Source organism: Anabas testudineus, chromosome 21, assembly GCF_900324465.2.
Source record: "Anabas testudineus chromosome 21, fAnaTes1.2, whole genome shotgun sequence".
Lineage (NCBI taxonomy): Eukaryota > Metazoa > Chordata > Actinopteri > Anabantiformes > Anabantidae > Anabas > Anabas testudineus.
In genome coordinates this window covers 16,101,221-16,116,503 of record NC_046629.1, presented here as the reverse complement: position 1 = coordinate 16,116,503, position 15,283 = coordinate 16,101,221, and the positions used below count along the sequence as shown (strand labels likewise).

Here is a 15,283-nt window from a genome sequence, read left to right as displayed (position 1 = left end):
CTTAATATAAGATTCAGGCAAACGATTTAATGTAGGTAAGAAAATGAAGAAAGGAGAAGAGGAAAAGGGTAAAATGAAGGTGCATTAAACAACTTCTCCTTTCTCTCCATCATAGATGAGAAGTGGAAATGAGGGACCTGAAGCTAGGCCATTAAATGCGTTTTCATTCCCAGATGAGCAGTACATGGCACCCAGTTAAACTAGCATGCTGTAGATATATAGGAGCTCTACATGGACTACAAATGCTTGTGAACTTGGTGTGTCTTTGTCATTTAAATGGAGCATGACGGAGTAAGAAAGTGAAAACGAAGGATCTGAAGTAAGAGTGAGAGAGATGGGGTCAGAGCATGAAAGAAACTATTTATTTCTCTTAATGTGTTTTTTTATTTTTAAAATGTTAGTTATCTGGACGGACTGTATGGATGGCTGATCTGCATCAGATGCTCTGTGTATGTAACTCTGCTTCTCTAAAGAAGAAACTTCCTGTGAATTCTCACATTACCTGCTTTGAAAGGGATATTTGCTTCCTCACATACATCTCTATACGTGTTCAAAGTTTCAGGGTTCCAGTGCATGGCTTTAACGTACCAGGAGTGGCTGGCATTTGTTCACCCTCAAATAACTTACATGGTGTCTACTTATGCAATAAAATGTGGTAGGTGGCTTTCTTTGTCTAGTCTCACCTGCTCCCACCACTTTATCAATGGCGATGCAGGAAGCTTCCAGTTCCTTGGCAAACTCGTGCACAGCCTGACTCGGGTCCTCATACGTATGGGGGTCCACGTAGGTTCTGACACCCGGGAGACGCACTGCAGTGGCAGAGAGCAGGTTGCATTAATTAATGACCATTAAACAGTCTGTTCCTCTTTCTTCCTGTGTCCCTATGCCCATATGTTCTCCAAATATGTTAGTTCAAATTTGCAAGGACATACAGTAAGTATGTCTCGAGGACTGCACAACAGATTTTCTTTCACTGAAAAAACAAAGCTTGATGTTGTAGCTTTCAATATGCGAAGCATTAATGAAGAAGGGAACAGGCCAGAATGCACTTTCAACCAGGAGCCAGTTAATACAGTAAATCATCTGGTAGAATAACAACACTTCAGATGCTTCTAAGTTGGACAATATGGCATGTCTCCAAGTTATACTGCTTTTATGTGTGAAAGTAAATCTCAATCAGGAAAATCATAACCAGATGCATATGAAGCTGATTTATTATGCAAACACATACTAAGAACTAGGAAAGATTTGTCTATCTGAAGCTGCTTAAGCTCAATATTATCTTTACATAAACCTGAAAATACATTTATGCACAAAAAGACAGCCCTTTTGCGCTTTTTGTCTTTTCATGGTTAATATATGGACTGGAGGAACAATGAATCAGACAAATAAAATGTAATTTTGAAATTGTTTTAGGACAAACTTGGTCAAACTAATTTATGATCTGCATCTGACTCATTCTAACTTCATGAAGGAGACGGAAAATACTGCACAGTGCCTGGGGAGTTCCTGGTCCAATGCCTAGGTCAAGGCTAAAAGGTACCGGTATTCCTAATAAATATCACATTGTATATAAAAATAAGTAGAACAGAGATAAAAGAGAGAGCAAAGGTGATTTCACATTGGTCCAATTACAGAATTTTACAAAACGTTGCATGAATTATCAAAAAATGTATCAATGGAAAATACAATACTGTCTGAACTTCCTTTCCTTTTCTGAATGAAACCTCTAGGATTGGTTTGCAAATGGACTGGGAAACCTCTTTTTCAGCATGGTCTTGGTCTGATTACTGTCTTCTCATATGACCAAACATTAATAGGGGGAAACTTCAAGCTTAGGAATGTTTCCTCTAGAAGAACAGCAACACTGTTTTTGGTGGTGTGAAAATGCTTGATGAAAGACATCTACCCAGATGCAACCATCACACTATGTGTAACTATATGTGTAACTATATATGTTGCTATCTACTTATATTTCTACGTGGTGAATATGAAATTCAAGGACAGATTGAACCAGGCTTGGGGAAACAAAGTCCAGTACTTACAGTGGCCGTTGCCAAAGTGCAGTCTTTTCTCATCAGGATGTTTGGATTTGCTGTGGCAACAAAACCTGCCAATTCAAACAGAGAAAGGTCAGAACTAGTGCCACATCTCCCAATAAGATTTTACCCATTGGCCATGCCTGGAAGCTAGCAAATGCTGTCTGTATGTGTGTGAGTGTGTGTGTGTGATCCCAGCTCTTACAGGCCAAGAGAGGATCAGTAAGTCTTATAATGAGCCATGGATTTATACTCTCTCTGAACAGTACTGATTGCCAACTTTAGCCACACACACACTCACAATTCTTAGTGTTTCCTATACACATGCATGAATACTCCACTTACAAGACCTACAGAAAATAAAAAAAGGAAGAAATGGATTTGTGTGACTGGTAAAGATGACACTGAGAAAGAGAACTGAGTCAAGTGAATGGTGGACAGACCTGCCAATCAGGACATAGAGCAGCACCGTGAGCAGGATGATGGCCACAGCAGAGGAAATGGCAATCAGAACAACCTGGCTGCTCTCACTGGAGATGGAAAAGGCTGCTAAAGAAGCAAAAACAAGAAAGCAATAGGTAAACAAACTCATGGACAGTTTAATGGAAAGCAGCTCCCCATCAATACAGGACTGTTTTTATAGGTAAAGAAACCTTTGAAATATTAAAACATTTGAAACAACTACTGGACATAAGGACTGTGTAAAATTGAAGAAAAAAAAATTGCATGCATACTTATGTGGTTCCAATCAGAACAGTAACATAATCTTAACTTTCATAGGCCTTGTGCATAATCAGCAAACCCAACATATAAGTCTAATCATATTTTCAACTAAAGCAGTAAAGGAATTCTGCAAAGCTTTGTCTATGTGCTGAGCTTACAGTCAGGGCTGGTCTCAAACTGAAAACTGGGGCTGCTGGCTCCGTATCCTGCAGCGGTGCGAGCTCTGATCTGCAGAAGGTAGGCGGTGTTAGGCTTCAGACCATTCAGAGTCACATTACAACCCCGAGCACGAAGAATGGTGTAGCTGGTCTCCTGCTCTTCCTGTAAGAAGTGAAGGACAAAGGAAAAGAAGGCCAGAGAAAGAGAGGAAATTTGTGAGACAGTTCACATTTATGGGGAAAAAAAAAAAAACAATTTAGTCTGGGTTGGAACTTTTGATGAATACAAAATACATAGATGATATGTACAAAACAACACAGCACATGCACATGCACACACCCAGACATACGTGCACAAACAGCCCAGACTGGTTGGCAGCTTTCTTCCCAATCTGATGAATTATGCCGTGATATTTTATGACTTCTCTACTACTGATCTCCACTGATAAAACAACAGGAGGATTTACACACCAGGTCTGCATTTGGCACATTGTTTCCAGATGTGGAAGGAAGAAAAATGATGAAGCAAAGACAAGAGGGCAGGACATACAGTAAAAAAAAAAAAGAAAGATAAAAAGTAGCGCTTTGATTTCAACAGATTTCTACAATTACAGTAAACCCAACAGTTTTATTGTGTTTGCTTTACTCTATTTACAAGGGTAGAAGGTAAAAGACAAAGACAGAGTAAGCACAAGGAGGTCTTGCCTAAAGACTCCTACTAAAGGTAGGCCATCGATCTAAACACTACCCTATCCAGCCATTCTTACTGGAATGAAGCTGCGCTTATTATATTTTCACAAACACAAACACATTTTATCTGTTTACGTATGTTAGACAAGAAGTTAAAGATCATTCAAAAGGCTAACTTCCCCCTTAAGGTCAGTATGGTGACTACATAGATTGTGCTAATTTTGTTGTCAAATCATTTTTCATGCTTATATCTGAGTCAGAAGTAAAGCACATACAACATAAAGACATCTGGAGTATTCATTACAGCTAAAAGCATAGGAATCTAGGGCAACTTGCCAGCTGGGCTGATAATTTGAACTTTTTGCCTGTGCCAGTTCGTATAAAGAGAGTATACAGACAGGACCGGGGAGCTAGCCTGGAGTGTCCTGCTCAAGGACATACCTGGTGACAGAGATGGGGGTTGAACCAGGAACAATCTGCAGCCCAGGTTGCTAACTGTTGCAGAGGTAATTAGTAATAGGCAATTGCTATCTCACAAGAAGAGATCTCTTTTGAAACTGCCCGTTGCCAGCTTTGTTAAAGGAGTGACACATATTGACACTGCTTACTAAGCTGCGTTTCAAGCAGATAACAAGTGGACAGCGCTAAATAAGCACAGAGACTGATGCATAATGTGATCTGATGCAAAAAAAGCATGGAGATATACACTAATGTGTGTGGTGAAACAAGATATCGAATTCCTATGTGAGTAGAAAAATCTACTGCTATTGGACAGTATATTTCTTTTAGAAAAAAACAAAACAAAACAAAACAATGTGTTTCTGTCCCCTTGATGTACATCTCATTTACATGCACCAGACATTTGTTAATGCACAAATAATGCATGGCCTGTTGCATAATACATGATTTATACACTTCTATTTCTTTGTTTTGTTTTATTTTTTGCTCATTTTTTTTATGTATATCTAGATTATTAAACAAAAAATAATACATAGTACGAGACCTTAAACTACTGTACTATGATATTTCTTTTAATAAAATGCTATAAGCAGACATTAATAGACATATAACATGGTAAAATGGGAATGCTATGTTACATGAGCTAGTCTGTTGCTGTCAAGGAGACTGACAGGAGAGAAGGCTGAGTAATAATGCAGGACAAGTATAAAAACCATTAGACACAAAAAATACTGCAATGGATGATGTGTAAGAGCGGCTGGCATCAAAATCTGGAGGAGAACAAAGTTAGCCATCCAGCAGCTGTCAACAAATCAAGTCATTTTATTCTGTCTGTGCCTCACAGTGGAAATCACTGAGCCCATGAATGCCCTGCAATCACACTACTACGTTCAATGCTTAATTCTGTGAAACAATCCATCAAGTACAGAGAAAATAGGACAAGATTAATCTTAAATCTTAATGACAGCCTATTAGGGATGACTTCAACCATACTGAAAATGAGCAACATGTTTTGCAACGTAGCCAAGCTCATAAAAATCAGTCAAGGTCGAATCGTATCCAGGCACCGTCAGATCCTCATTTTATAGACCTAGTTATTAAGAGGTATTCATTGGTAAAGGCAGCATAAATACTTGAAAGACGAGCGCACACATAAACACACACACACACATTTTTGTATGGCAGTCAGTGTGAGGACATTCACTGACATAATGCCTTCTCTAGCCCCCTGCTGTCACGTAGGCCACGCTAATCTACTCTGTTTCAATTTTAAAATTAATTCAAATTTATTTTAATTATGCACAGCTTTAACCTAAACCTAACCAAAACCCTAAAACCTTAACCCCACAATTGCTCTTTAAAATTTCCTCAGTCCAATGGTTAAATATTCTTGCTGGTCCTCACATGGTAGCCATACAAACACACATACACACATATATAAGCAGTGTCCAAAAGAAACTTCACGCTCTTTAATGGAGTGGATCAAAGTTTTATGGTGCTCAACGTTTTAAACTGGTATGTGTGTGCGGAGGTAACTGATACAGCAGACATGCACTGGGACAAGTATTCATCAGCTGTAAATCCAGTCAGAGCTTGTGACTGTTCAGCACTCAGGACAGCAGGAGATCCCCTGAAAAATCGCACACAGGTGTAGAAGAAGCACCGTTGTGTGTGTATGTGTATGTGCATGAGTAAGATATAAAGACATTCAGTTTAGACCCCTTTTATGCATATCACGGCCCGACAATCTGTGTAGCTACACTGTGGACCATCCACTGTGCCTGTGCGTCTCACCAGAACACTGCTAGAATTTAATATGGCCTCTGTGCTGTGTTCTGTTTTGATAAAGTAAACAAAGCTGTAGCAAATTATAGCTTGTATAACACACACACACACAGTCATACGTAGATGCAAATGCATGCAGACCCAAAAACAGGAGATGTAAAGCAGAAGTCTTGTAAATACAGTTTTTCAGTCAGCATTCCTTCCATCTAAGACTAAATAAACAGCCCAAATTAAAGTGGATCTGAAGCTCTCCCTTTGCTCTTTAGATTATGATGATAAAACATGCAAAAACAATCAGCAAAGCGTATTCCCACAAATTTTATTTTCAAAAAGTGCACTTGGAAACACTTATCGTCTGCAGAATGGCTTTTTGCCTGATAAAGTGACAGGAAGATCACACAGTTAGCCAAAGATGAAACACCTCTCTAGCTCTGGGAAGTTTTTTTTTGCTGGGAATTCCCAAGAATACTGTATCTCCAAAACAATCCTAAAGTATTATCATGTATAGAATAGTGAGTAATTTTTTTTTAACAATCAAGAACAACTACATTTAAATGATTTTTGCTACTGGCATGCCAACACTTCACTTAGCTCAGGTGTTGCACAGTGTGTCAAATAGAGTTTGCATATAGCAATGAACTCAGATGAGCTATTGAGGAGCCCAACTGCTAAAGCAACCCTATCTAAAAGCTAAGTCTCTTTACCATTAAACTGCACATTTATTTAACATACAATTAACATAAAAGGAAAGTTGCAAATCGTTTGTTGGACCTTTAGCCTTTTGCCTTGATTATGGCACACATTCACCATGGGAGAGTCGGACTGCTGCGCAAAGTCTTCTCCAGCACATCTCAAAGATTCTCAATAGGGTTCGGGTCTGGACTCTGTGGTGGCCAATCCATGTGTGAAAATGATGTGTCATGCTCACTGAACCACCCTTTCACAATCTGAGTCTGATGAATCCTGGTATTGTCATCTTGGAATATGCCCGTGACATCAGGAAAGAAAAAATCCACTGATGGAAAAACCTGGTCATTCAGGATATTCAGGTAGTCAGCTGACCTCATAACGTTGCTGAACCTAGACCGACCAACTGCAGCAACCCCAGATCATAGCACTGCCCCCACAGGCTTGTACGGTAGATTGTTTGGCTACAGAGTTACTAAACTTTGTTATGATTTTGTTTAGGCACTTACATAACTTGGTTAACGTTAGGGAAAGATTGTGGCCTGGCTTATAGAGTAAAACATTTAACAGTCACGTCATTGTGTTTATAAACCTTTAAAAAGAACCATGGTTTTTCCTGAATGGAACCAAAGTGTTTGTCTTGCCTAAACGGAACCACACATGTGATTCAGGAATTGATCTTACTTAACTTTAACTTAGGCCTGTGGTGCTAACAGTCCAGCACTATACAAACTCCATTCTTCACATCCATCCACCTCCTTGCCAATTGCTTTTCGTTAATAAATGTAGTGTTTCATTTGTTGCATTCATATTTTTATTCAAAAATATGTAGCAGTGGAATATAATCCAGGAAGCCATTACACTCCCCATAAAAATGTTACTATGTTTGCAGTTTAGTGACATAGCAACATCACTTTAGGAAAAAGGGATGACTATATACAGGTTTTTGTTTTTTTTTTTACTTGTGTGGTTGTTGAAAAACATTTCTCACTTTAAGTGAAGTTACAGCCATTTGTAAATGAATATACAATTGAATTATGGGGAAATATAAACTGTGTGTGTCTGTTTAAAACTTCGTCTTCTTGCTAAAGGTTCCCTCTTTTTAATCTCGGTCAGTCTGTTTTTGTGTTTTGTTTCACCTTCCTGTTTATGTATGTATGCAATTATATCTGTGTGTGTATGTGTAAGCGTCTTTCTGTCTCATGAGTGAGTCATGGTGTGGTCTTGGTGTGGGGAATTTGTGTGCGTCAACTCTTGTCCTCTTAAGGCCTTGATCCTTGGCATGCTGGAGACAGTCAGCGTCCCTCTAACTGCCACACGAAGAGCCCTCTATCCTGGGTTGTTATGGGGGTCTCCTCTGGTTGTCCCAGTTTTTTCTTCTGCATGGAAGAGCCCTTTGTCTGGGGTTTGAAATCCCTGGGTATGTATGGCTACTGTGGATAATCTTCTGGGAACTCGGGTTGTGTGTCTTTGTGTGTTTGTGTGTCTGTCCCAGAGTGTCTCCAGTAATTCCTGAGAGACAATGATTAACAGGGATCGGAGCAAAGGCCCAGAGAGTTGGTCACACAGATTCCTTCTTGGACTCCTCCCTTACATTTTTCCCCGTCTTCTTTGAATGAATATGCATTTGTAGTGAGTGAGCATGTGCGTGTGATTGGAAAACCACAACTGAGAATTAGACCAGCAGTGAGCGCTGATCAGCGCAGTATCAGTCATTAACTTTTCCTCTCGCTGTTTTCCGGCCTTGTTTTAACATCTTAGGTAAGGATGGCTGAGCAGGGAACAGAGTTTAGAGAGGAAACATCTTCTGTCGGCCTACTAATCAAGAGATTAGGGGCCACTGTTGGCATTCAAGCAAACTGTGTGACACACAAATATAGACACACACACACACACACACACACACACACACACATGCACATTGAATCTGCCAGAGTGATTAAACTTGCATCCACGGCTAATTTCACCATCAAATGTCAGCCATAGCACAGCGCTGGTGCTGAAAGCCAGTGTAATTCGTTCTGCACTAATTTCCCTCACAGAGGAATGAGCGACCCCATAAAACTTGTCTCCATTAAGGAGCAGAGGGGAGAGGAGGACAGTACGAGGGATAAAAGGAGAGATGGAAAGAGGAGATAACGGGTAAAATAAGAGATAGAAGGAAGGACAGAGACAGAAAGACAAACAGGAAGAATAAGAGAAGATGATGGAGGCAAACAACTACAGGAATAAGGAGGAGTTATGGGGACAAAACGGAAAAAATACAAGTTCCAAACACAAACAAGCTGTTTCACAATTATAGGGAAACAGGATTTGACATGAACTTTTATGCTTTGTGCAGCCTGGCTAGTTAAACACTGTCATGATCAACAGATGCCTTTCGCAAGACACAGGGCAACAGTGGTATATTCAACAACCCACCTTTTCGTAGTACTTGATCTCATAGTCCAGGATAATTCCATTGGGTCTCTCTGGCTCCACCCAGGACAGCGAGACACTGTTTCGAGATGTCTTCTCCTTTCTGATGACTGTTACAGGGGAGGGAGCTAGGTGGGAAGCACAGACACAGACAGAGAGAATTGAATGGCAGCTTTCAAATTTGTGATTATAAAAACAGTGTCCGCTTGGCCAATGTCTGAAGCAAACATTACCATGCTCGTTTCCAGAATAAATATAGACAAATACAGCGGTTGCTACTGTATAAGCAGCAAGAACCACCGTTGCTGAACAAACACACAAACTCCTGCCAATTCGAATTTGAGAAGTAATCTTTGGGACAAATCACCGGCCAATTCCATCAAAATAAAGCCAAACAAGGCTGCGCTTGGTTACCGCATTGACTGTTTCTGAAGATGGTGACAACATGAAACTGTTTATATTGCTTAAGAAGCAATTTGTCATCGGAGCACAATGGTTTGTCCATTACCCTTTGTTGCAGCATCCCTTTCTCCACTGCATTTAGTAAAATTGTTGTAATTTAAATGTGCTATCTCCATTCTTTCCAGTTTGGTGCTTTCTCTCTCGCCGGCTCCCTTGCCGATCCTTTGCCCATGCATCGCCTTGCCTCAGGCAATTCACATGGTCCCAATCTAGTAATTCAGCACATCCCTCCCTCTATCAATCCCTGCACCCCTCCTTCATTCTGTCTCCCTCTTCACTCCCTTTCTCATTTCCCTTTTTTACTGCTCTCTAATTGCCAGGCAGCTCTGGGGCCAGCTCGGCATCTGAGGCATCGACTTTTAATTTTATTAGACCACAGGAAAAAACATGTTTGTCTTTGAAATGTTCAAGCCTTTCTTGATTGTGATTATGCACGTTTTTTTTTTTTTGTTTGCGTCTCTCCACACATGTACTCGCGTGTATTTCCACGGGAAGTTATTTTTTCTCCTGTAATGAATCCAGATGGGGAGAATCTGTTTCTGTACCCCTTGCTCCTCCTCTCCTCCACTCGCTCTCTCTTTCTGATTCTGATAACCGAGTGAGGCTTTGCTTTTTATTGGCTCTGTGGTTTATGATGGTAATGATTTACTGTGTCTGGGGCGCTTGGAGGAAGCTTCAAGTTCCTCTCCTCCTCCTTTTTCCTTCTTCTCGCTCGCCTCTCTCTGCCTGTCCATTGCCAAGTATTTAATTTTCTGTCACTCTGTTCCTGTCTATGTTACAACTGTAAAACTGATAACAGCATACCAGGCCTATAATGGCCTTAAAAACTGGCCTTCGGTGTCATTCACTGGTGACTTGAGGGAAACGATTCAGCTGTTGGAATGTATCTATTTATTATGAACATGACCCGTGGACTATTAGAAGTGATAGAATATTATAGAAATCAAGTGGGCTAAAAAAAAGGGATTTAAAGGTGCTATTTTGGAAAAGAATGCTCCTACAAATTTTTGTACGATGATGATTGACATTAGACGTCTGTAAATGTGGATCACCATTCTGCTGTTGTTAGCATAGTTATGACAACGAGTGCGGAAGGAAAAGGTGGCGAGAGGAGCGAGAGTTTTCTGACGGTACCTTGACAGCAAAGCCAGGACACACTGCCTTCCCAGGGAAACACTTAATCCAGCTTTTAACAGCTTTGGCATCTGTATGTATGTGTGTGTGTGTGTGTGTGCAGGTGAGAGAAAGTACATAGACACACGGGTGGGGCTATAGTGCACTGACATAGGTAATCCTTGTAAACTCTCAGGGCTGATGGAGAGTGTGCAGCTGCAGGCTGAGATATTTGTTCGAGAGCGAGAAGACTGTGAGTGTGCAGTGATGAAGGTGGGTATAGTGTCAAGGTGTGCGTTTCTGTGCTTTTATGCGTGTGTGTGTGTGTGTGAATCCGATTGCATGTGTGTGCTCTGATCTGTAATATGGAAAAAACCAAGACCCATCTCTTCTGATGATCACTCAAACATTAAAGATGGTTTTCAATATTCAGAGCACACACAGGCCTCTTAGTGTTGATAAGCTCTCTTCAAATCTAATATATATTCAGATTGCAAAGAGAATCCCCCCCCCCCTGCTAACCACACACAGATTATACTGCTTACTAACAGCAGACTCCAAGTCTGTACTACACCAAGTTGTCTTTCTCATTTAGACTGTTTTTAATTCAAATGTGCAGCTTTTATTCTCCATTGACCTTTATAATCATGTCAAGAAATGACCTATGTCCTTTATTATCTTCAATCTTCTGTAGACACATTATTATCATTAATTGACAATTATCTTCATCATGTGAAATGACTGACTGCATCCTCCTGGCTCACTGATTCTACACGAAAAGAGCTAACGCACCCATAATAATGCAACTCTTATATTCCTCAAATAAAGCAGGAACACAGAGCTCATATGTCTGGATTCAAATCAAAACAAACCAAGAGGCTGAAGGACCGCACGTCCCATTGCGTCAAGCTTCAAGATGCACACGCTCTGATCATGATATTTGAAGTCAAACTCCTGCCATCTGCCTATCATCACCGATGTGATGGATTGTGTAAGTCTGACCTTGCTGTATGACAACTTATGAGAGAAACGCCCGTCTGTTCGCTCTCCTCAAAAACCACCTTCCAAGTGTTAAATCACCTTCCAGTATTGGGAAAAAAAAAAAAAAAAAAAGCTGTACAGAGACATGTGGAAACACATACAGAGGGAGAGAATGGCCGGCTGTGGCCTGGGTTTTGGAAGGAGAGGGCAGGCTGGAATAAAAGATGTGCTGTGTCCACATGAAGAAAGAAAAGTGACAGGAAATGGGAAGGGGAGATTGACAGGAAAACAGAAACATGCTGAGCTGCTGACACAAAACATGAACAAACACAGAGACAAACTGTTTAATGGAATAGTCAGGGGAGAGTTCAGAATAAACTCATGAACTTCAGCGAAGAACTTTACGCATTCCTTCCTACAATCACAGATTTCTGAGGTTTGGCACTTTTTTTTACTGCAGCTAGATTTACTTTACTCTTGGAATTTCACAGCACCGCTTCCCTTTGCCTTTGTATTCGGGGTATGTGGGGAGATATTTGTATAAATGATTGGTGGGGGTTTCAGGAGTCCATCCTCATATTGAAAGTGTTTTTAAAAAGTCTGTTAGAAGGATGAGATATTTTTTTGGGAAGGAGGAAGACATTCGATACTGGTCGTTAAACAAGAGAGTAGTGGCCTGGGATCAGCTTGTAAATGTCCAGGGACTGATGGTTGGAGTGCATATGTTTAGAGCACATACTCTATAGGCTAGTGTATTATGTGATAAGGATATTTGGAAGGAGAGGGAAGAGGTGGGAGAGGGTGCATGCATCTTATTCACTTTTTTATGTATTTTATTTATGTGCATTACTACGGGTTAAAATATGTTTCTTCATGCAAAAGTACAACACACGCATGTGTATAAGATCTGGACAATAAAGATTTGTAAAGAGTTGTTCACTGAGCCAGCATGTACACGTTCAAGTGAAACTACTAAAAGAATAATCTGGTGCAGTGGCTGTTTGATGTCTGGCTGATTATCTGAGCGCATGCCTTCATCCCTGTACCCATCTGCTGGGACATCTTACCTGCTTGATTGGTGGTGATGGTGACAGCGGCGTACTGCCTCATCTTGGGGGCCAGCGACGACACGCCGTTCTGTGCTTCGATCTCAAACGTGTAGTTGGTGTGAGCCAGCAGGTCGCCCACCGTCACTGTGGTGTTTTGGAGGCCCGTGGCTCTCGGCAGAAAGCGGACGCTGCTGCGGCAAGGCTCGCAACGCTGGGTGCCGCCGTTGCTGCCGTTGGCGGCGACGACGCGGCAGCGTTTGCAGACGACAGTGAAGGTGATGTCCCTGCGGCCCCCGGTGTCCTCCGGCCAGCTCCAGTCCAGGATAACTGAAGTCTCGTTGATGGAGGAGATCACATTTCGGGGAGCTGAAGGAGGATCTGGTAGACAGACAAGTGAATATGAAAAAGTAAGGGACAGAGGTTTTGTGTGAGAAGTGTGAAGTACTAGGCACTAAGTACTAACTATTTTGTGCATAAAGGAAATTGTCATAATGAACAATGCACAAAATATATATAGTACAACCTGTTTTACTATACTGTATTTGTAATATAATATCAGCATTTGTTTTCCCCCTCTCTTTCTAAAGAGAAGGGCATGACACAGCCTCTTTCAGAAAGAAAAGTCTAAAATAAATACTCTGACTGACATATAAAAGTAAAAACGTCTTATTACAAACAGATCACTCCGAATATTTCCAGATTTTCATATCAAAGCTATGACAGTAATTACATAGAGGACAAAACAAAACTGCCAAATAACTCCGCTGAGAACTTGAGCTCCTGCTCAAGTTCTCAGCGGAGAGGGAAGGAGATTGAAATGGGCTTAGCGGATTGTGTCTTGTGATAAAACGCTTTGTTTGGTTTGTTTGACTTGACACGATTTTACTTCACTCCCAAACTATGCGTTAGCTCAGTCATCTCAATAATCTGCATTGTAGTCTGGGTTCGTGCGAGAGATAGTAATAAAAAGGCAAACCCAGCAGGAAACGACATCAAGGTGTCCACAAGTGCTACAAATTTTAATTAAAGACTTGTAAGATGTTTAATGCTGTTAGAAAGCAAACGTGACACTGATATTTAAGAACAATTTTGTCACAACCAGTTTAAAGTGGAAATAGCCACAAGTACTAAAAACAGTAGGTTCCCATAACCAATTACAAAAACCAATAACCATGCTCAGTTACAGATAAAGCATTAGATGAAGGGGAATATATTTAAATGAAAAGACAGCTAAAATGCACGAAAACACCAATGCCATCCGAACAATGTTCACATCCTGCTTCTATCAATGCAACGTGATTATGATTGTGTGATTTGCACTAATCAAATGTCCACCTCAACAATAAACAGCCATTTGTCAATAATAATTGTATTGTCAGACCTCCCGCTTATTCGCCTTTGTTATGTGCACACAGAAGCTTTTTAGAACAATCATGATGTTAGCTTATCAAACGTTATCTAATTTTAAACATATTCTACGTCAAACTTCATCTTTAAGTTTCTGAAAAGTGGGATTCCGCTTTCTCTGATACTAATCTGACCCTGACAGTCCTCTGGCGCGCCTACACAGCGCAATCCACTGACCACATCAAAGTTTTGGAACTGTAATTTATATCTGATGTTACCTGCACAGACGTACATGTGTACATATGCAGACAATCATCTCCTAATTCCGAATGTCAAAATAATACATAGATGTTGAATTAACACATGACACAAATTATAGTGTGTAAGAACCTGAGGGTGTACGTAATCCCCAGTCACTCACGAGGGGATTTACATAGCTAACAGTTTTCTTTAGGTTCTTTCGAGCCTTTTACATACCTCTGGTAATGTGTGCAGATGCTCAAACTTTAAAACAAACAAAATAAATTAAGCTATTGGTGAGCGACCAGCACTTTTTGTGCATTTTTTGTGCTAATTTGGAGGCAGTGCTATGGGACAGAGGGAAGGAATTAATGCATTTTTAATTGGTGGAACTGAATTCTTGGGAGTAGACACACTATGTTACAGCAGCTGTTATAGCAACGTCTCATGTTGAATAAAGCAGGAAATACCATACCATTAAAACATACTCTCTGTGTCCCTGTCCTCATAGACTTTTTCTACCATTTTTTATTTTTTAATTTCCAGAGTCAACTCTAAACAACCTCTACAATGTCGGTAACGGTAAAATTCCTTCCTCTAAGATAATCACGATCATTATCTTCTAACAACTTATCTATTCATTCACAGCCCTCACGTTGCTCAATCTGTCCCAATGAGGTGAAATTTGCCTAGCTGACAAGATGGTGTTGAGATAATCACAACAGGGACCTGCCGTGGCAGTCTTTCTAATTAGGATTCTGTCTGTGGTTGTGGGCGTCAATTTGTATTTTCTACTGTTCTCCACATGATCTCTCTTTTTTTTTTATTCCCCTTTAGTAACGGATGTATCCATAATCTATCATCAGGGAATGCAGTGATTTATGGTTTTATGGGGAATGCATTTTGAAAAGCTTGCAGAGACATCAGCATCTGCAATTCATCAGAATCAGATGGACGCAAAAAACAATAACGTAAAGAGCACAAAAGGTGATAAAAAGTTCTTGGGCAGCTGTAACTTCAGAGACCTCAAGACTGTAAATGAGATCCCACGTACCAGGAAATTACAGTGTAAACACTGTTACACTGTTTTCATTGGAACTGCTTTTTTTTTTGTTAGTTGTTTTGATACAGT

At 40.4% G+C, this 15,283-nt stretch overlaps 1 protein-coding gene across 3 annotated transcripts in view; it reads right to left on the bottom strand.

Moving 5' to 3' along the window:
* epha3 (eph receptor A3) overlaps positions 1-15,283 on the bottom strand; it is an 81,417-nt gene that overhangs the window by 21,108 nt on the left and 45,026 nt on the right. For all 3 annotated transcript variants that reach the window (XM_026376301.1, XM_026376302.1, XM_026376303.1), the window contains exons 5-10: positions 12,583-12,942; positions 8,963-9,087; positions 2,921-3,083; positions 2,483-2,588; positions 2,046-2,110; positions 684-809 (exon numbers count right to left, since the gene is read on the bottom strand). In XM_026376301.1, the coding sequence (XP_026232086.1) occupies positions 684-809; positions 2,046-2,110; positions 2,483-2,588; positions 2,921-3,083; positions 8,963-9,087; positions 12,583-12,942 (945 nt within the window). The remainder of the gene's footprint in view (positions 1-683; positions 810-2,045; positions 2,111-2,482; positions 2,589-2,920; positions 3,084-8,962; positions 9,088-12,582; positions 12,943-15,283) is intronic.